The sequence below is a fragment of the Rana temporaria genome, chromosome 6, assembly GCF_905171775.1.
Source record: "Rana temporaria chromosome 6, aRanTem1.1, whole genome shotgun sequence".
Lineage (NCBI taxonomy): Eukaryota > Metazoa > Chordata > Amphibia > Anura > Ranidae > Rana > Rana temporaria.
In genome coordinates, this window is record NC_053494.1 from 5,991,875 (window position 1) to 6,005,864 (window position 13,990).

Consider the following 13,990-nt stretch of genomic DNA (forward strand, 5'->3'; position numbering starts at 1 on the left):
ACACCCGATGTTCGAGTCAAACTTATGTTCGACTCGAACATCGGGCTCATCCCTACTGGTCACTAAGGATGAGCTCTGGCGTGTTCGCATAGAACATGTGCAGAGCCCGCCAGGAAGTGTGCACGGCGCTGCGCTAATAACAGCCAGGGAGACATTTCACGATCCCTGCAGCCGAGCATCGGGACAATGTCTCCCTGGCTGTGATTAGCACAGCGCCGCGCTCACTTCCTGGCGGGCTCTGCACGTGTTCTATGAGAACACGCCGGAGCTCATCCTTACTGGTCACCAATAAGGATGAGCTCCGGCGTGTTCGCATTGAACACGTGCAGGGCCCGCCAGGAAGTCGGCACCCGCGCTGCGCTAATCACAGCCAGGCAGACATTTCCCGATGCTCGGCTGCAGAGATCGGGAAATGTCTCCCTGGCTGTGATTAGCACAGCGCCGTGCACACTTCCTGGCGGGCTCTGCACGTGTTCTATGCGAACACGCCGGAGCTCATCCTTAGTCACCAATTACAAGAAACGTCTTTTCCTGGCCTACCTGACGTCAGTACACAACAGGTTAACACCTCCTCACATGACCACCTAGCTGACTATAAAGACAGCCCCTCCCCCACTTAGGATGTTCTTCTTTTTTTTGGTCTGCTCCAGGCCACCTGTTGGTAAGTCATTTGTGTGCTGCATCCCCCCTACTGAACCTGCCCCTCCATGTTTAGCCAACTGCCAGTAAATTTACTGTCAGTTTGTAAAAATCAGTGATTTTTTTTTACAACTGCCAGTAAATATTAGGGGCTGATAATTTCATGCTTTTCTTTTTTTAGGTGTAAATCAAGCAAATGACTTTGTTATAGGTGTTGTCAGTGTTTCCATATCATGTTTATACTGTTCAAATATTCACTGTGTTTAGTTTCCAATAGGAGTTCTGTAATTTCTCAGGTTGCCAGTAAAAAAATGTGCTCCGTCAGTAAATTTTCCATGTGTTGTCAGTAAAAAAACGCTGCGGGAGGTTGGCAACCCTGGTTTTGCCTCTCATGGAGTTGGAAGACCCAGAAGGATGAAAGTTAGCCTTTCTAAAAACTGGGTGCCTTGTGCCAAGGCCGCGGGCAAAATGATGCCTAAACAGCATTGATATATTGTACAGGTGTTCTATGAGCTCTGCAATGTCGTCATTGCCTCTCCCTTTTTTTTTTTTTTTTGTAAAGGGGCCCCCCCCGTTCTCAGTTTGCGGCAGCCCCCCCAGCTTCTCAATTTCTCTGCTCCAGGGGGCCCATGCCTGAAGCTGTGTAAGGGGCCCCATAATTCCTGGAGGCGATGAAGGGTGTCACAGGGGGCAGGGACATGGGCAGCACAGGATGGGAACCTCCAGACACCATGCAATGGGGTAAATGATATTGGAGGTCTGCAGTTGGGAGGGCTTCTCCCCCCCCCCCCCTCTCTGCAGTCCTGCCAGGTAAAGGGCTTTCCTCAGATTCTGACAGAGTCTCCTGTCTGTCCTGGCTCCCCTGCTATGCTGTGTAAATCTGTGGGTTTGACAGTCTGACTGTTTCTTTGTCTCAGACTCTGACTGTGTCTGCCTTTGCAAGTGCTGATTAAACTCACCTGCTGATGCTTTTAAAGGGGTTGTAAAGGATTTTTTTTTTCCCTAAATATCTTCCTTTACCTTAGTGCAGTCCTCCTTCACTTACCTCATCCTTCCATTTTGCTTTTAATTGTCCTTATTTCTTCTGAGAAATCCTCACTTCCTGTTCTTCTGTCTGTAACTCCACACAGTAATGGAAGGCTTTCTCCCTGGGGTGGAGAAAGCTTCTTGAGGGGGCGAGCAGGAGAGTCAGGACGCCCACTAACACACAGCTCCGTTCTCTATCTGCAAAGTGGAGAGTGTCCTGACACTCCTGCTCGCCCCCTCCCCCCCCCCCCCCTCAAGAGGCTGTCAGGACACTCTCCACTTTGCAGATAGAGAACGGAGCTGTGTGTTAGTGGGTGTCCTGACTCTCCTGCTCGCCCCCTCCAGAAGCTTTCTCCACACCAGGGAGAAAGCCTCGCATTACTGTGTGGAGTTACAGACAGAAGAACAGGAAGTGAGGATTTCTCAGAAGAAATAAGGACATTTAAAAGTAAAATGGAAGGATGAGGTAAGTGAAGGAGGACGGCACTAAGGTAAAGGAAGATATTTAGGGGAAAAGAATGTCCTTTATAACCCCTTTTTAAAGTGAGTGGCAGATGGGTCTTAAAGAGACAGGGTTCCATGCTTTTTTGGTGAGATGCTTTTCTCGATATATTTTTGTGCAGATATGAGCTTCCCACACCTGTTAATGGCAAAGGTAGGAGAGGGCGACGTGGGACATGGTTCTTAACCACTTAAGCCCCGGACCATTATGCAGCTAAAGGACCAGGCCACTTTTTTGCGATGCATGTTTATGCGCTGCACTTCCAGGGGTGGATGCTGCCCTCTAGTGTCTGGAACAGCAAAGTGTCTTTGCCTTTTTATAACTCGGTTGTCTTCAGAGATCCTATGGATGAGAAAGTGGACTTGTTCACACCAGATGCAGTCTAGTGCGTTTTTTTTTATTCTGCATCTAGAACGCATGGACGGCATCTAACTTGGATTCCAATTCCTTAGTTCACACCAGTACAGCGCATTCCAGTGCAGTCAGCAAAGTAGCATTGTTTCTGTATGGAACGCGTCTGGAAAGTGGCAAAACGCATCGAGAATGCATCAAAAACACTCATGCAGAAACACATCTGGAACATAATTGTGGCCATCAGACTTGCACAGAGTCTATCAAAAAGTGTTTTCCAACACTAAACCTTTTATTCAATTTCTAAAAACCAATATAAAGGAATAGCAGTGATGTGTGTGCTGTAAAAACGTATTTGCCCCTTTCCCCATATCTATCTATCTATCTATCTATCTATCTATCTATCTATCTATCTATCTATCTATCTATCTATCTATCTATCTATCTATCTCCGCCCTTTGCCTCTATAACAGCTTCAACTCTTCTGGGAAGGCCGTCCACAAGGTTTAGGAGTCTATGGGAATGTTTGACCATTCTTCCAGAAGAGCATTTGCGAGGTCAGACACTAATGTTGGACGAGAAGGCCAGGCTCGCAGTCTCCACTCTAATTCATCCCATATGTGTTCTATCGAGTTGAGGTCAGGGCTCTGTGCAGGCCAGCCAAGTTCCTGCACCCCAAACTCACTAATCCAAGTCTTTATGGACCTTGCTTTGTGCCCTGGTGCTCAGTCATGTTGGAACAGGAAGGGGCCGTCCCCCAAACTGTTCCCACAAAGTTGGAAGCATGAAATTGTCCAAAATGTCTTGGTATGCCGACGCCTTAAAGTGGTTGTAAAGCCACTATTTTGACTTTTGCCTACAGGTAAGCCTATAATAAGGGCCTATAATAAGGCTTACCTGTAGGTATAAAGAATATCTCCTAAACCTGTACGGTTTAGGAGATATTCCCCTCGCAATGCGCCGCTAATTGCAGCGGCGCATGCGCAGGGGGGATCCTCGGCTGAAGGGCCGGCCCCGCCGACCCATGCCGGATTGAAATCTCCCACGCGCATGCGCGAGAGTGACGTCATCGCCGCTCCAGCCAATCACAGCGCTGGAGCGGCGATACCCAGAAGACACGCTCGGCTCGGCGTGGACCAGGTAAGTTCCCTACCTCGTTCCGAGGTAAGTATTTCATAATGAGCTAATATGCGGTGCATACTAGCTCATTATAGCTTTTGCCTTGCAGGGTTAAAAAAAAAATGTATATGCGGGTTTACAACCGCTTTAAGAGTCCCCTTCACTGGAACTAAGGGGCCATCCCAACCCCTGAAAAACAAATGATATACAGTGTGTATATACAGTATATGAGCTATATTGAAAATTGGAAGCCTTCTCACAGTTCCCATAGCTGTTGGAAATGCTTGGGACAAACCTACTGTAAATCTAAATTAAGACATTAAGGATAAAAAAAATAAGGAAACCTTAATTTACTGATTTGGTTCTTTTCCATTCATCACTTTTCTATGTTTATATACATTATTACCATGTATGTTTCTGGTAATTACAGTGTCTCATCGCCTTTGGGAATTTTGGAACAAGATTTGTTTTTTTTTGACGAGGAACCAGAAATTCGGCTTTGTGGTCCTCCATAAAAGAGCCATCACAGGACGCCTTCCACAGCAAAGAGCTGTTGGCTTTACATTGAACTATCATGTGGAGACTTCTGTCCCTTCTTCTGCTGCCCTTGCCGGGAGGTAAGTGACTTTCAGCCAGCTGTGGTGGTTGTCCTCAACACAACCGCCATAGTCCAGGAACTCCATCTTCTCATAGGATTTGCTTTTAACTGCTTTTATATACTTTTATATGCTTTTTTTTACTGCTTTATATATCGATCTACAGTGTATTGACATCACTTTATAATGTCTACAGCAACTTTTCTAATCCGGGGTTCCTCTAGGGGTTTAATGAGCAATATCTGCCTCCTAGACACATGATCAGTGGCACCAATGAGCTTTTATCTATATGTTGGGGGCATTCTCCCTACTGACCACAAAGAGGAGTGTCTTGCTTCCTACTAATCTTCTTCTTCTGTACGATTAGCCGTAGATATGGTGATTGTCAGCAGGGGTTTTCTTAAACCGAAAGTTATTTCAAGGCTTCTCTCCCCCCATATTGAAAGGCTTGAGGAACTGCTAGTAATTACTATACTGTATTTACAGCTTATGGTGTGATTTGTCAATGATAAGAATGTCCCTTACATTGGTGATCAGTGAGAAGAATGTCCCTTACATTGGTGATCAGTGAGAAGAATGTTCCTTACATTGGTGATCAGTGAGAAGAATGTTCCTTACATTGGTGATCAGTGAGAAGAATGTTCCTTACATTGGTGATCAGTGAGAAGAATGTTCCTTACATTGGTGATCAGTGAGAAGAATGTTCCTTACATTGGTGATCAGTGAGAAGAATGTCCCTTACATTGGTGAACAGTGAGAAGAATGTCCCTTACATTGGTGATCAGTGAGAAGAATGTCCCTTACATTGGTGATCAGTGAGAAGAATGTTCCTTACATTGGTGATCAGTGAGAAGAATGTTCCTTACATTGGTGATCAGTGAGAAGAATGTCTCTTACATTGGTGTCAGTGGGAAGAATGTCCCTTACATTGGTGATCAGTGGGAAGAATGTCCCTTACATTGGTGATTACATTGGTGATCAGTGGGAAGAATGTTCCTTACTTCGGTGATCAGTGGGAAGAATGTTCCTTACATTGGTGATCAGTGGGAAGAATGTTCCTTACATTGGTGATCAGTGGGAAGAATGTTCCTTACATTGGTGATCAGTGGGAAGAATGTTCCTTACATTGGTGATCAGTGAGAAGAATGTTCCTTACATTGGTGATCAGTGGGAAGAATGTTCCTTACATTGGTGATCAGTGGGAAGAATGTTCCTTACATTGGTGATCAGTGAGAAGAATGCTCCTTACATTGGTGATCAGTGGGAAGAATGTTCCTTACATTGGTGATCAGTGGGAAGAATGTTCCTTACATTGGTGATCAGTGAGAAGAATGTCCCTTACATTGGTGATCAGTGAGAAGAATGCTCCTTACATTGGTGATCAGTGAGAAGAATGTCCCTTACATTGGTGATCAGTGGGAAGAATGTTCCTTACATTGGTGATCAGTGGGAAGAATGTTCCTTACATTGGTGATCAGTGGGAAGAATGTTCCTTACATTGGTGATCAGTGGGAAGAATGTTCCTTACATTGGTGATCAGTGGGAAGAATGTTCCTTACATTGGTGATCAGTGAGAAGAATGTTCCTTACATTGGTGATCAGTGGGAAGAATGTCCCTTACATTGGTGATCAGTGGGAAGAATGTTCCTTACATTGGTGATCAGTGGGAAGAATGTTCCTTACATTGGTGATCAGTGAGAAGAATGTCCCTTACATTGGTGATCAGTGGGAAGAATGTTCCTTACATTGGTGATCAGTGGGAAGAATGTTCCTTACATTGGTGATCAGTGAGAAGAATGTTCCTTACATTGGTGATCAGTGAGAAGAATGTGATTTGCCAGGTTGCCGTAAGGCCGTGCATTGGCGTGCACCCTGAGCTGAGAGAGTGCAGCCGCACAGGCCTAACACTACGGAAGGCCCCAGATTTCTGCAAGAGCCCTGCATGGGCGTGCCCCAGGCTTCCGTTAGGACTGCTCATGCGGCACCTATTATCAATCCCACCACCCTGCCGAGGCAGTGCATGCGGAATGCAGGGCCCATCAGGGGAGATCTCTCCCTGTTGACCCATTGCTTTCCATGAGTCTGTTCTTTTTGGGTGGCTGGGCCTAAATTAAGGTAGGGGTCTGGAGCTGCAGCACCAATAACCCCTACGTTAATCCAGCCCCGGCTTTAGAGGAGACTTCCACTCACTTTGCAGAGATCTGGGTTTTAGTCTGGTTGTTTATATGATGATAGGACGGGTATGGAAATGTAACAAGCATCTCATATTCTCCTCAGATTTTTTGGCCTTCGGGAGACCAGTAGTGGAAAATCGCATTGTCGGTGGGGCAGACGCAGTAAAAGGAGCTTGGCCATGGCAGGTTGACCTACAAATAAATGGGAAATCGATATGTGGCGGGTCCCTCCTCAACGAGTCTGTGGTTCTGACTGCTGCACATTGCTTTACAAAGTAAGGAAACAGACCATCTGTGGCTGTAACTGGTGCTGTATATCCATGAAGGAAGGAGGAGGACAAGGGAAGGAAGCATTAGGGCATCTGCCTGGGGCACAGAGAAGACCAAATTGAACAGAAATAGAAAATGTACTTGCAATGCAAGATGTACAAATGTTTAACCACTTTCCGCCCGGCCTATAGCAAAATGAAGGGGCGGGCGGTAGTTGCGTTATCCTGACTGGACGTCATATGATGTCCAGCAGGAAAACAGCCACCGTGCCCTTGCGGCGACCGGTAGTGTGGCGTGTCAGTCTGACACACCACTACACTGATCTCGGTAAAGAGCCTCCGACGTGATCAGCCGTGTCCAATCACAGCTGATCACAATGTAAACTGGAAGTGCCGTTGATCGGCTTTTCTGACAGAGTAGAGGAGAGCTGATCGGCAGCTCTCCTGACGGGGGGGGGGGGGTCTGCGCTGATTGTTTATCAGCGCACCCCCCCCCATGGATGCCCACACTGGACCACCAGGGAAGCCGCCAGGACCACCAGGTAAGCCCCAAGCATACATTCCCAATGGCCACCCACATATGCAAATACATGCCAAATATGTGCCCACAAATGGCCAGCGATTGGCACCATTATGAAACAAATTAAATTTGTAATGCCCAGCCTCCCATCAGTGCCACCTAACAGTGCCCATCCATGCCACTTATCAGTGCCGCCTATTGGTGTCCATCAGTGCCGCCTCATCGGTGCACCTGTTGGTGGCACTGTCGGTTCTGTGGGTCGCAGTACTGGTGTCCACCAGCAGGTGTCTTCTGATAGTCTGGAATTGTCAAAGGTTTCACCTGTTGGTGGCACTGTTAGACCTTGGGGCCGCAGTACCGATGTCCACCAGCGAGCGTCTCGTGGCAGTATGGAGCCAACATCACCCCCTGTGATCAGGCGTCACCTGAGGTTGATCACAGGTGTGTTTATATACCCGGCTGTTGATTACGATCACTGCCTTGATATCTTCCATGCGCCCTGATCTGTACCTGCTAACCTGTGAACCTGATCCTGTTACCTGGTGTACCTATGAATCTGATCCTGATCCCATCCCTCCTGTTACCTGCATCCCTGCCCTGCAGCCTGATTCTGTCCACCTTCTCCCTGTCTTGTTCTGTCCTTGCCCCTATCTGCTGATCTCCTGTGTATGGGCCTGGCTACGTTTGATTCCTGTATTCCCCATCTACTGTATATAACTATTTGTTATTTGTCGGTGACTGGTTTGTTGTCCCTGTTTGGTATTGGAGGTGTTTGTGTTTTATATATCACTAATCTTTAAATGTAAATATTCACTTCCGTTGATTTCGGCGTAGAATATGTAAATGACTAGATACGCCGATTCACGAACGTACGCTTGCCCGTCGTAGTAAAGATACGCCGTTTCCGTAAGAGATGCACCGCGTAAAGATAAATCTGCCCCCTAGGTGGCGTAGCCAATGATAAGTATGGCCGTCATTCCCGGGTCGAAATTTGAAAATTTTGCGTAAGTCGTCCGTGAATAGGGCTGGATGTAATTTACGTTCACGTCGAAACCAATACGTCCTTGCGGCGTAATTTGGAGCAATGCACACTGGGATATGTACACGGACGGCGCATGCGCCGTTCGTAAAAAAAAAAAACGGCAATCACGTCGGGTCACCAATAATTAACATAAAACACGCCCCCTCATTTGAATTAGGCGCGCTTACGCCGGCCCCATTTACGCTACGCCGCCATAACTTAGGAGGCAAGTGCTTTGTGAATACAGCACTTGCCTCGTTGACTTGCGGCGTAGCGTAAATACGATAAGCTGCGCCGCCGTAAAAATGTGCGGAACTACCTGAATCCAGCCCAATGTGGTCATCCTTCCTTGTGCCTTTTTGATTTTTTTTTTGGCTACAATGTATTCAGTCACTGAACAAAAGATATTTACTTTTTATGTCCTACCTCTTCTGCTCTGCTGTTTTTTTGCAGTAGCACTTGCTGTGATTTTTTTTTTTTATATATTTTTTTGTGGTTAAACTGTAACCAATATGTGTGGTGGGGTAACGTGGGGGGGGGGGGGGGGGGTTTAACGCTCACATGCTGCACATGGGCGGCACATGTCTCTGTACTGAAAGTGTTCTCAGTGCACATTCCCAGCACAGACACCGAGCTGTCAAAGACATGTATGTACTAATGATCAGGGGCGGGACTGTCACATGACAGTGGTCATGTGACCACTGTGATAGCCAGTCACAGTAGTCACATGATTAGGTAGACTTTCCCATTCCCCGGACTTAATAGACCAGGTAACAGGGCGCCAGGGTGGGCAGGAATGAGTTAAAAATGTTAAACAATTTTACATCTTGTCCATAAATGTTTTAGAACTTTGGAATGTCACATCCAATCTATTTTAACCCCGGTTATGTACGAACTTTTCTCTTTCACAGGATGGATTTCTCAGTTTTCACGGTCTACCTCGGGGCGTACCAGCTCACCAACCTGGAGGACAGCAGTGTCGTGGCCAGAGCTGTCCAAAATGTCGTCATACACCCCAATTTCACAGGAGATAGTGGGGACATCGCCCTGGTGATACTAGATAGACCGGTGGAATTTACACCAAACATCCTTCCCGTCTTCCTCCCATCGCCGACGCTTGAAATTCCAGAAGGGGCACTATGCTGGGCAACTGGATGGGGGAACACTTTACAAAACGGTAAACTTACAGTAGTAACAAAGTTTTAAGTCGGGTAGAGTTTGCCACACAGAGGTGTAGCTTGAAGCTTGTGGGCCCCAATGCAAAAGTTGACTTGGGGGCACCCGCCATTTCCACCTCGCACCAAGATACTACCTATTCTTGCCCAAATAATTCTCAACAGATCACGTATGTTAAAAGGTAGAAGGAAAAGTGTTCCCAGTTATAAACAAAAACTTAAAAAGAAGCAATTATGAAAATTTAAAAAAATATATAGTTTTCATTACGTTTCTCAAAAGGTGATCCTTTATCGTATCTCGTCATGTCTCATCCTCAGCTTGGCTTATTTCTTGTCTTCACTTAACATATTTCATCTCTTCTTCTTTTATCATATATTATCTTATCTCATATTATCGTATCTCTTATCTCATCGTGGCTTATCTTATCTCATCTTGTTTTACCTTACTTTACCTTGTCTTAGCTTATCTCACCTTATAGTGTCTCGTCTCGTCTTGGCTCATCTTACCGGGTCTGCCTGGTCTTGCCTTTTCTTTGCTTATCTTATCTTATCTCATCTTATCTTATCTTGGTTTATCTTATCACATATCTTTCTTCTCATCTCATCGCGCATTATCTTATCTCGCCTTATAGTATCTCGTCATGTCTCATCTTGGCTTGGCTTATCTCGGCTTGGCTTGGCTTATCTCGGCTTGGCTTGGCTTATCTCGGCTTGGCTTATCTGGGCTTGGCTTATCTGGGCTTGGCTTATCTGGGCTTGGCTTATCTGGGCTTGGCTTATCTGGGCTTGGCTTATCTGGGCTTGGCTTATCTGGGCTTGGCTTATCTGGGCTTGTCTTGTCTTGTCTTGTCTTGTCTTGTCTTGTCTTGTCTTGTCTTGTCTTGTCTTGTCTTGTCTTGTCTTGTCTTGTCTTGTCTTGTCTTGTCTTGTCTTGTCTTGTCTTGTCTTGTCTTCGCTTGTCTTATTTCATCTCTTCTCATTTTATCATATGTTTTCTTGTCTTGGATTATCTTATCTCATATTATGATATGTCTCGTCTCGTCGCATCGTGCCGTATCTTATCTTATCTCATTTTACCTTACTTTTACCTTGTCTTGGCTTATCTCACCTTATAGTGTCTCGTCTTGTCTTGTCTCGTCTTATGTTGTCTTATCTTGGTTTATCTTATCACATATTATCGTATCTCATCTAGTCTTGTCATGTCTCTCATCTTATCTTGACCTGTCTTGTCTTGGGTTATATTATCTCATATTATCGTATCTCTTCTTGTCTCGTTGTCTTATCTTATCTTATTTTACGTTACCTCGTCTTCTCTCATCTTATCTCATCTTATCTCATAGTATCTCTCGTCTTGTCTTGAATCGTCGTGCCGTGTCGTAATTTTGTACTTGTATTTAGCAGGTAATCTGTTGCATGAGTTTGAGATGTTGTTGTTACATATGTTTCCCAAAAAAATTCAGGCTTATGGCCAGTAGGTGGTGCAGCTCTCCATCGTGTGCTATGGAGAGATTAAAAGTTGTACTTCACTCCCCCAATCGGCATTGATTATTTTTAACCTTTGTGCTGCTAGCATTATTAAATAGGATAGTATGCCTGCTTGTTTTAAACCCTTTTTTTTATTTTTATTTTTTATTTTTACTGTCTACGGCCTAGGCAAATGATGTCATCCTTCTTCAGGAGGGTCAACAACTGGGGGCCAGATTCACAGTGAGAGTACGCATCTACTGATACGCCGGCGTACTTTCAAATTTGCCGCGTCGTATCTCTATTTTGAATTCTCAAACAAAGATACGACGGCATTTGGCTAAGATCTGACAGGCGTACGCGTAGGATGCAATACTTCGGCGCCCGCCGGGTGGAGTTTGTGTCGTTTTCCGCGCCGGGTATGCTAATTAGCCGTTTACGGCGATCCACGAAGCTACGCGCGGTCGTCGCATTCTCTTACGTCGGCTTTTCCCCTCGTAAAGTTACGCATGCTATTTCAATGGCTTAAATTTAGACTAGCCATGTTAAAGTATGGCCGTCGTTCCCGCGTCGAATTTAGATTTTTTTTTTTTTTAAGTCGTACGGGAATAGGAAAGGACGTAACGCACGTCGCCGTTCAAAAAAATAACGTCTGTGCAACGTCATTTCGTGCAAAGCACGGCGGGAAATTACAAAACGGAGCATGCGCAGTACGTTCGGCGCGGGAACGCGCCTAATTTAAATGATACACGCCCCATTTGAATTAGGCGGGCTTGCGCCGGACGGATTTACGTTACGCCGCCGCAAGTTTACAGGCAAGTGCTTTGTGAATCAAGCACTTGCGGTGTAACGTAAATGGGATACGTTACGCCGCCGGAATTCTACGTGAATCTGGCCCATGGTTTCTTTTTAGGCAACTCAGGTGTTTCCAGGAGGGAATGAGAGTAGGATGTGTTTTCTCAGCGAAGCACACTGTCCTGCATGCGTGCTTGAGCTAAGGGCAGACAGGAGACTCCAGGAAGTAAATGGTACATGAGTCATTTGCCCTTACTCAAGATGGCCACGGACATAAATGCTAAGGGGTGTTTTTTTAAAGGGGGGGGGGACATGGATAGGGGAGTTTTCTTTGAAAATAAAAAAATGAATTAAATAGTGTTTTTGGTCTGTAGTGCTTTTAATAGTAATATCTGTTCTTTTGTTTTTCACAGCTCAGCTTCCGTCCCCTGGGACCCTACAGGAGGTGCAGTTGGCTTTGATCAGCAACAATAACTGCGAGGCTATGTATCAGTCCTTGTTCAAAGTCAAGCCCAAGGATCCTATGATCAAAGCCGACATGATGTGTGCTGGCTACAAGAAAGGCAAAAAAGACGCTTGCAAGGTATGTAAAGATACTGGAAATGGTATGATGCTGAAATGGTAACCCGCTAACAGACAGCAGTACATACCTACAGCACCGACCCTCCCACCAGCCATGACCCTCCCAACAGCCATGATCTGCTGGCATTTGCATACAGAAACGCAGGGACCCGGCAAAAAAAAAAATGGAAAGGTTCTATCGGAAAAAGTGGTTGTAAACCTCAGACATGAACCTCCAGAAATAAAACCAATTTTTATTTGCTGCTTCTTTCCTCAGCTGCCAGCATGAGTGTCTCCTAACACCAAGAGGAAAAAAAGTGGCAGAGGAGGGATCTCCAGCACACGGCCTGTGATTGACAGCCTTGGCTCTGTTCCTGTGTGCTGTGTCAAGGGGGGGGTGTCCCTTTTCCCTTTTCCCTTTCCCCTTTTCCCTTTTCCCTTTTCCCTTTTCCCTTTCGTGGCTTTTGAATAATGGATGGCCGCCGTCTGACAGACAGGTACCCGGAGTATAAGACGACCCCCGACTTTTGGAGCATGATCATTTTAAATCGTCGTTTTTTCATGCTGAAAAATGATCGTGCGTACGCGGCATTATGATTGGACTTGTGTCTTTTTCAACCTGACTATGTAACTAAAAAGTGTGTGTGTGTGTGTGTGTGTGTGTGTGGGGGGGGGGGGGAGAATTTAATTTTTTTACCGGCAATACAGTTTTCTATTTGGTTGCATCTCAAGAATACGTCTACAGTCCACAATGTATTGAATATATTTAATAAAAATTCCTCTTTCTTATTGCAGGGCGACTCCGGCGGCCCTCTGGTTTACAAAGTGGATGGCACTTGGGTTCAAGTTGGGATTATCAATTGGGGAATTGGCTGCGCCCAGCCAAACCTACCCGGTGTCTACACAAATATCCAGTATTACCTGCCCTGGCTCATGACGTACGTACCGTCTCTCGGCAGAGCGCAGATCGTTTCACACTCGTTCATGGCCATCTCAGAGTCGGGAAATGAAACTTCTTTTGACGGTTATGCCAACATGGCGACACTGTCATCCGGCGCTCCATCTCGCATGTATGTCCTGCTCATGGTTAACCTCTTCTGGCTGATGTTCCTTTCATGGTAAATCCCATCCCGTGTTTAGTTCCATGTCTTCTTGTACATAAAACCCTTTTGAAAGGTGGAAGTGGCTTCACTTCAAAGCAATAAATGTGGCACTACGGGGGTTATTTACTAAAATCGGAGAGTGCAAAATCTGGTGGAACTCGGCATAGACACCGATCGGCTTCCAGGTTTTATTGCTTAATTGAGCAAGCTGAAGAATTTTTCTTTTTACTTCTTTTGAGTGACATTGAGTTTCGTGTTTCTCCCCGAGAGACAATTTATTTTATTATTTATATTATTCAGAACCATGCAAAAAAGTACCGGGGGAAAGAAGGATTATGTGTTGGCACCATCAATGCCTACAGAAACGTTGCAACAATTAAAAACGTAAACCGTTTTATTCAATAGAAAATAATAAAAGTTGTACACATTTGGCCCAGATTCTCAAAAGAGATACGCCGTCGTATCTCTGCCTAGCGCCGTCGTATCTATGCGACTGATTCTTAGAATCAGTTACGCATTGATCGCCCTTAGATCCGACAGGCGTAAGTCTCTTACGCCGTCGGATCTTAACTGCAATTTTTTTTTTTTGCCCGCTAGGTGGCGCTTCCGTCGATTTCCCCGTCGAGTATGCAAATTAGCTCGATACGCGAATTCCCGAACGTACGCGCGGCCGAC

The 13,990-nt window shown here is 45.7% G+C and overlaps 1 protein-coding gene across 1 annotated transcript; it reads left to right on the forward strand.

Moving 5' to 3' along the window:
• Positions 1–627: 627 nt before the first annotated feature.
• LOC120942959 (serine protease 27-like) lies at positions 628–13,790 on the forward strand. Its single transcript, XM_040355954.1, has 6 exons — positions 628–661; positions 4,068–4,254; positions 6,511–6,682; positions 9,129–9,394; positions 12,065–12,234; positions 13,008–13,790. Exons 2-6 carry the CDS (start codon positions 4,212–4,214, stop codon positions 13,332–13,334), a joined length of 978 nt encoding a protein of 325 aa, XP_040211888.1. The 5' UTR covers positions 628–661; positions 4,068–4,211; the 3' UTR covers positions 13,335–13,790.
• The last annotated feature ends 200 nt before the right edge of the window (positions 13,791–13,990 follow it).

What these genes read in the sequence shown, in the direction of transcription:
- LOC120942959 (XM_040355954.1), top strand. Translation starts at nt 4,212, where the DNA reads ATGTGGAGACTTCTGTCCCTTCTTCTGCTGCCCTTGCCGGGAG. An exon ending in TCTGCTGCCCTTGCCGGGAG is followed by an intron (nt 4,255 to 6,510) that starts GTAAGTGACTTT and finishes TATTCTCCTCAG; the next exon opens with ATTTTTTGGCCTTCGGGAGA. An exon ending in GGGGAACACTTTACAAAACG is followed by an intron (nt 9,395 to 12,064) that starts GTAAACTTACAG and finishes TGTTTTTCACAG; the next exon opens with CTCAGCTTCCGTCCCCTGGG.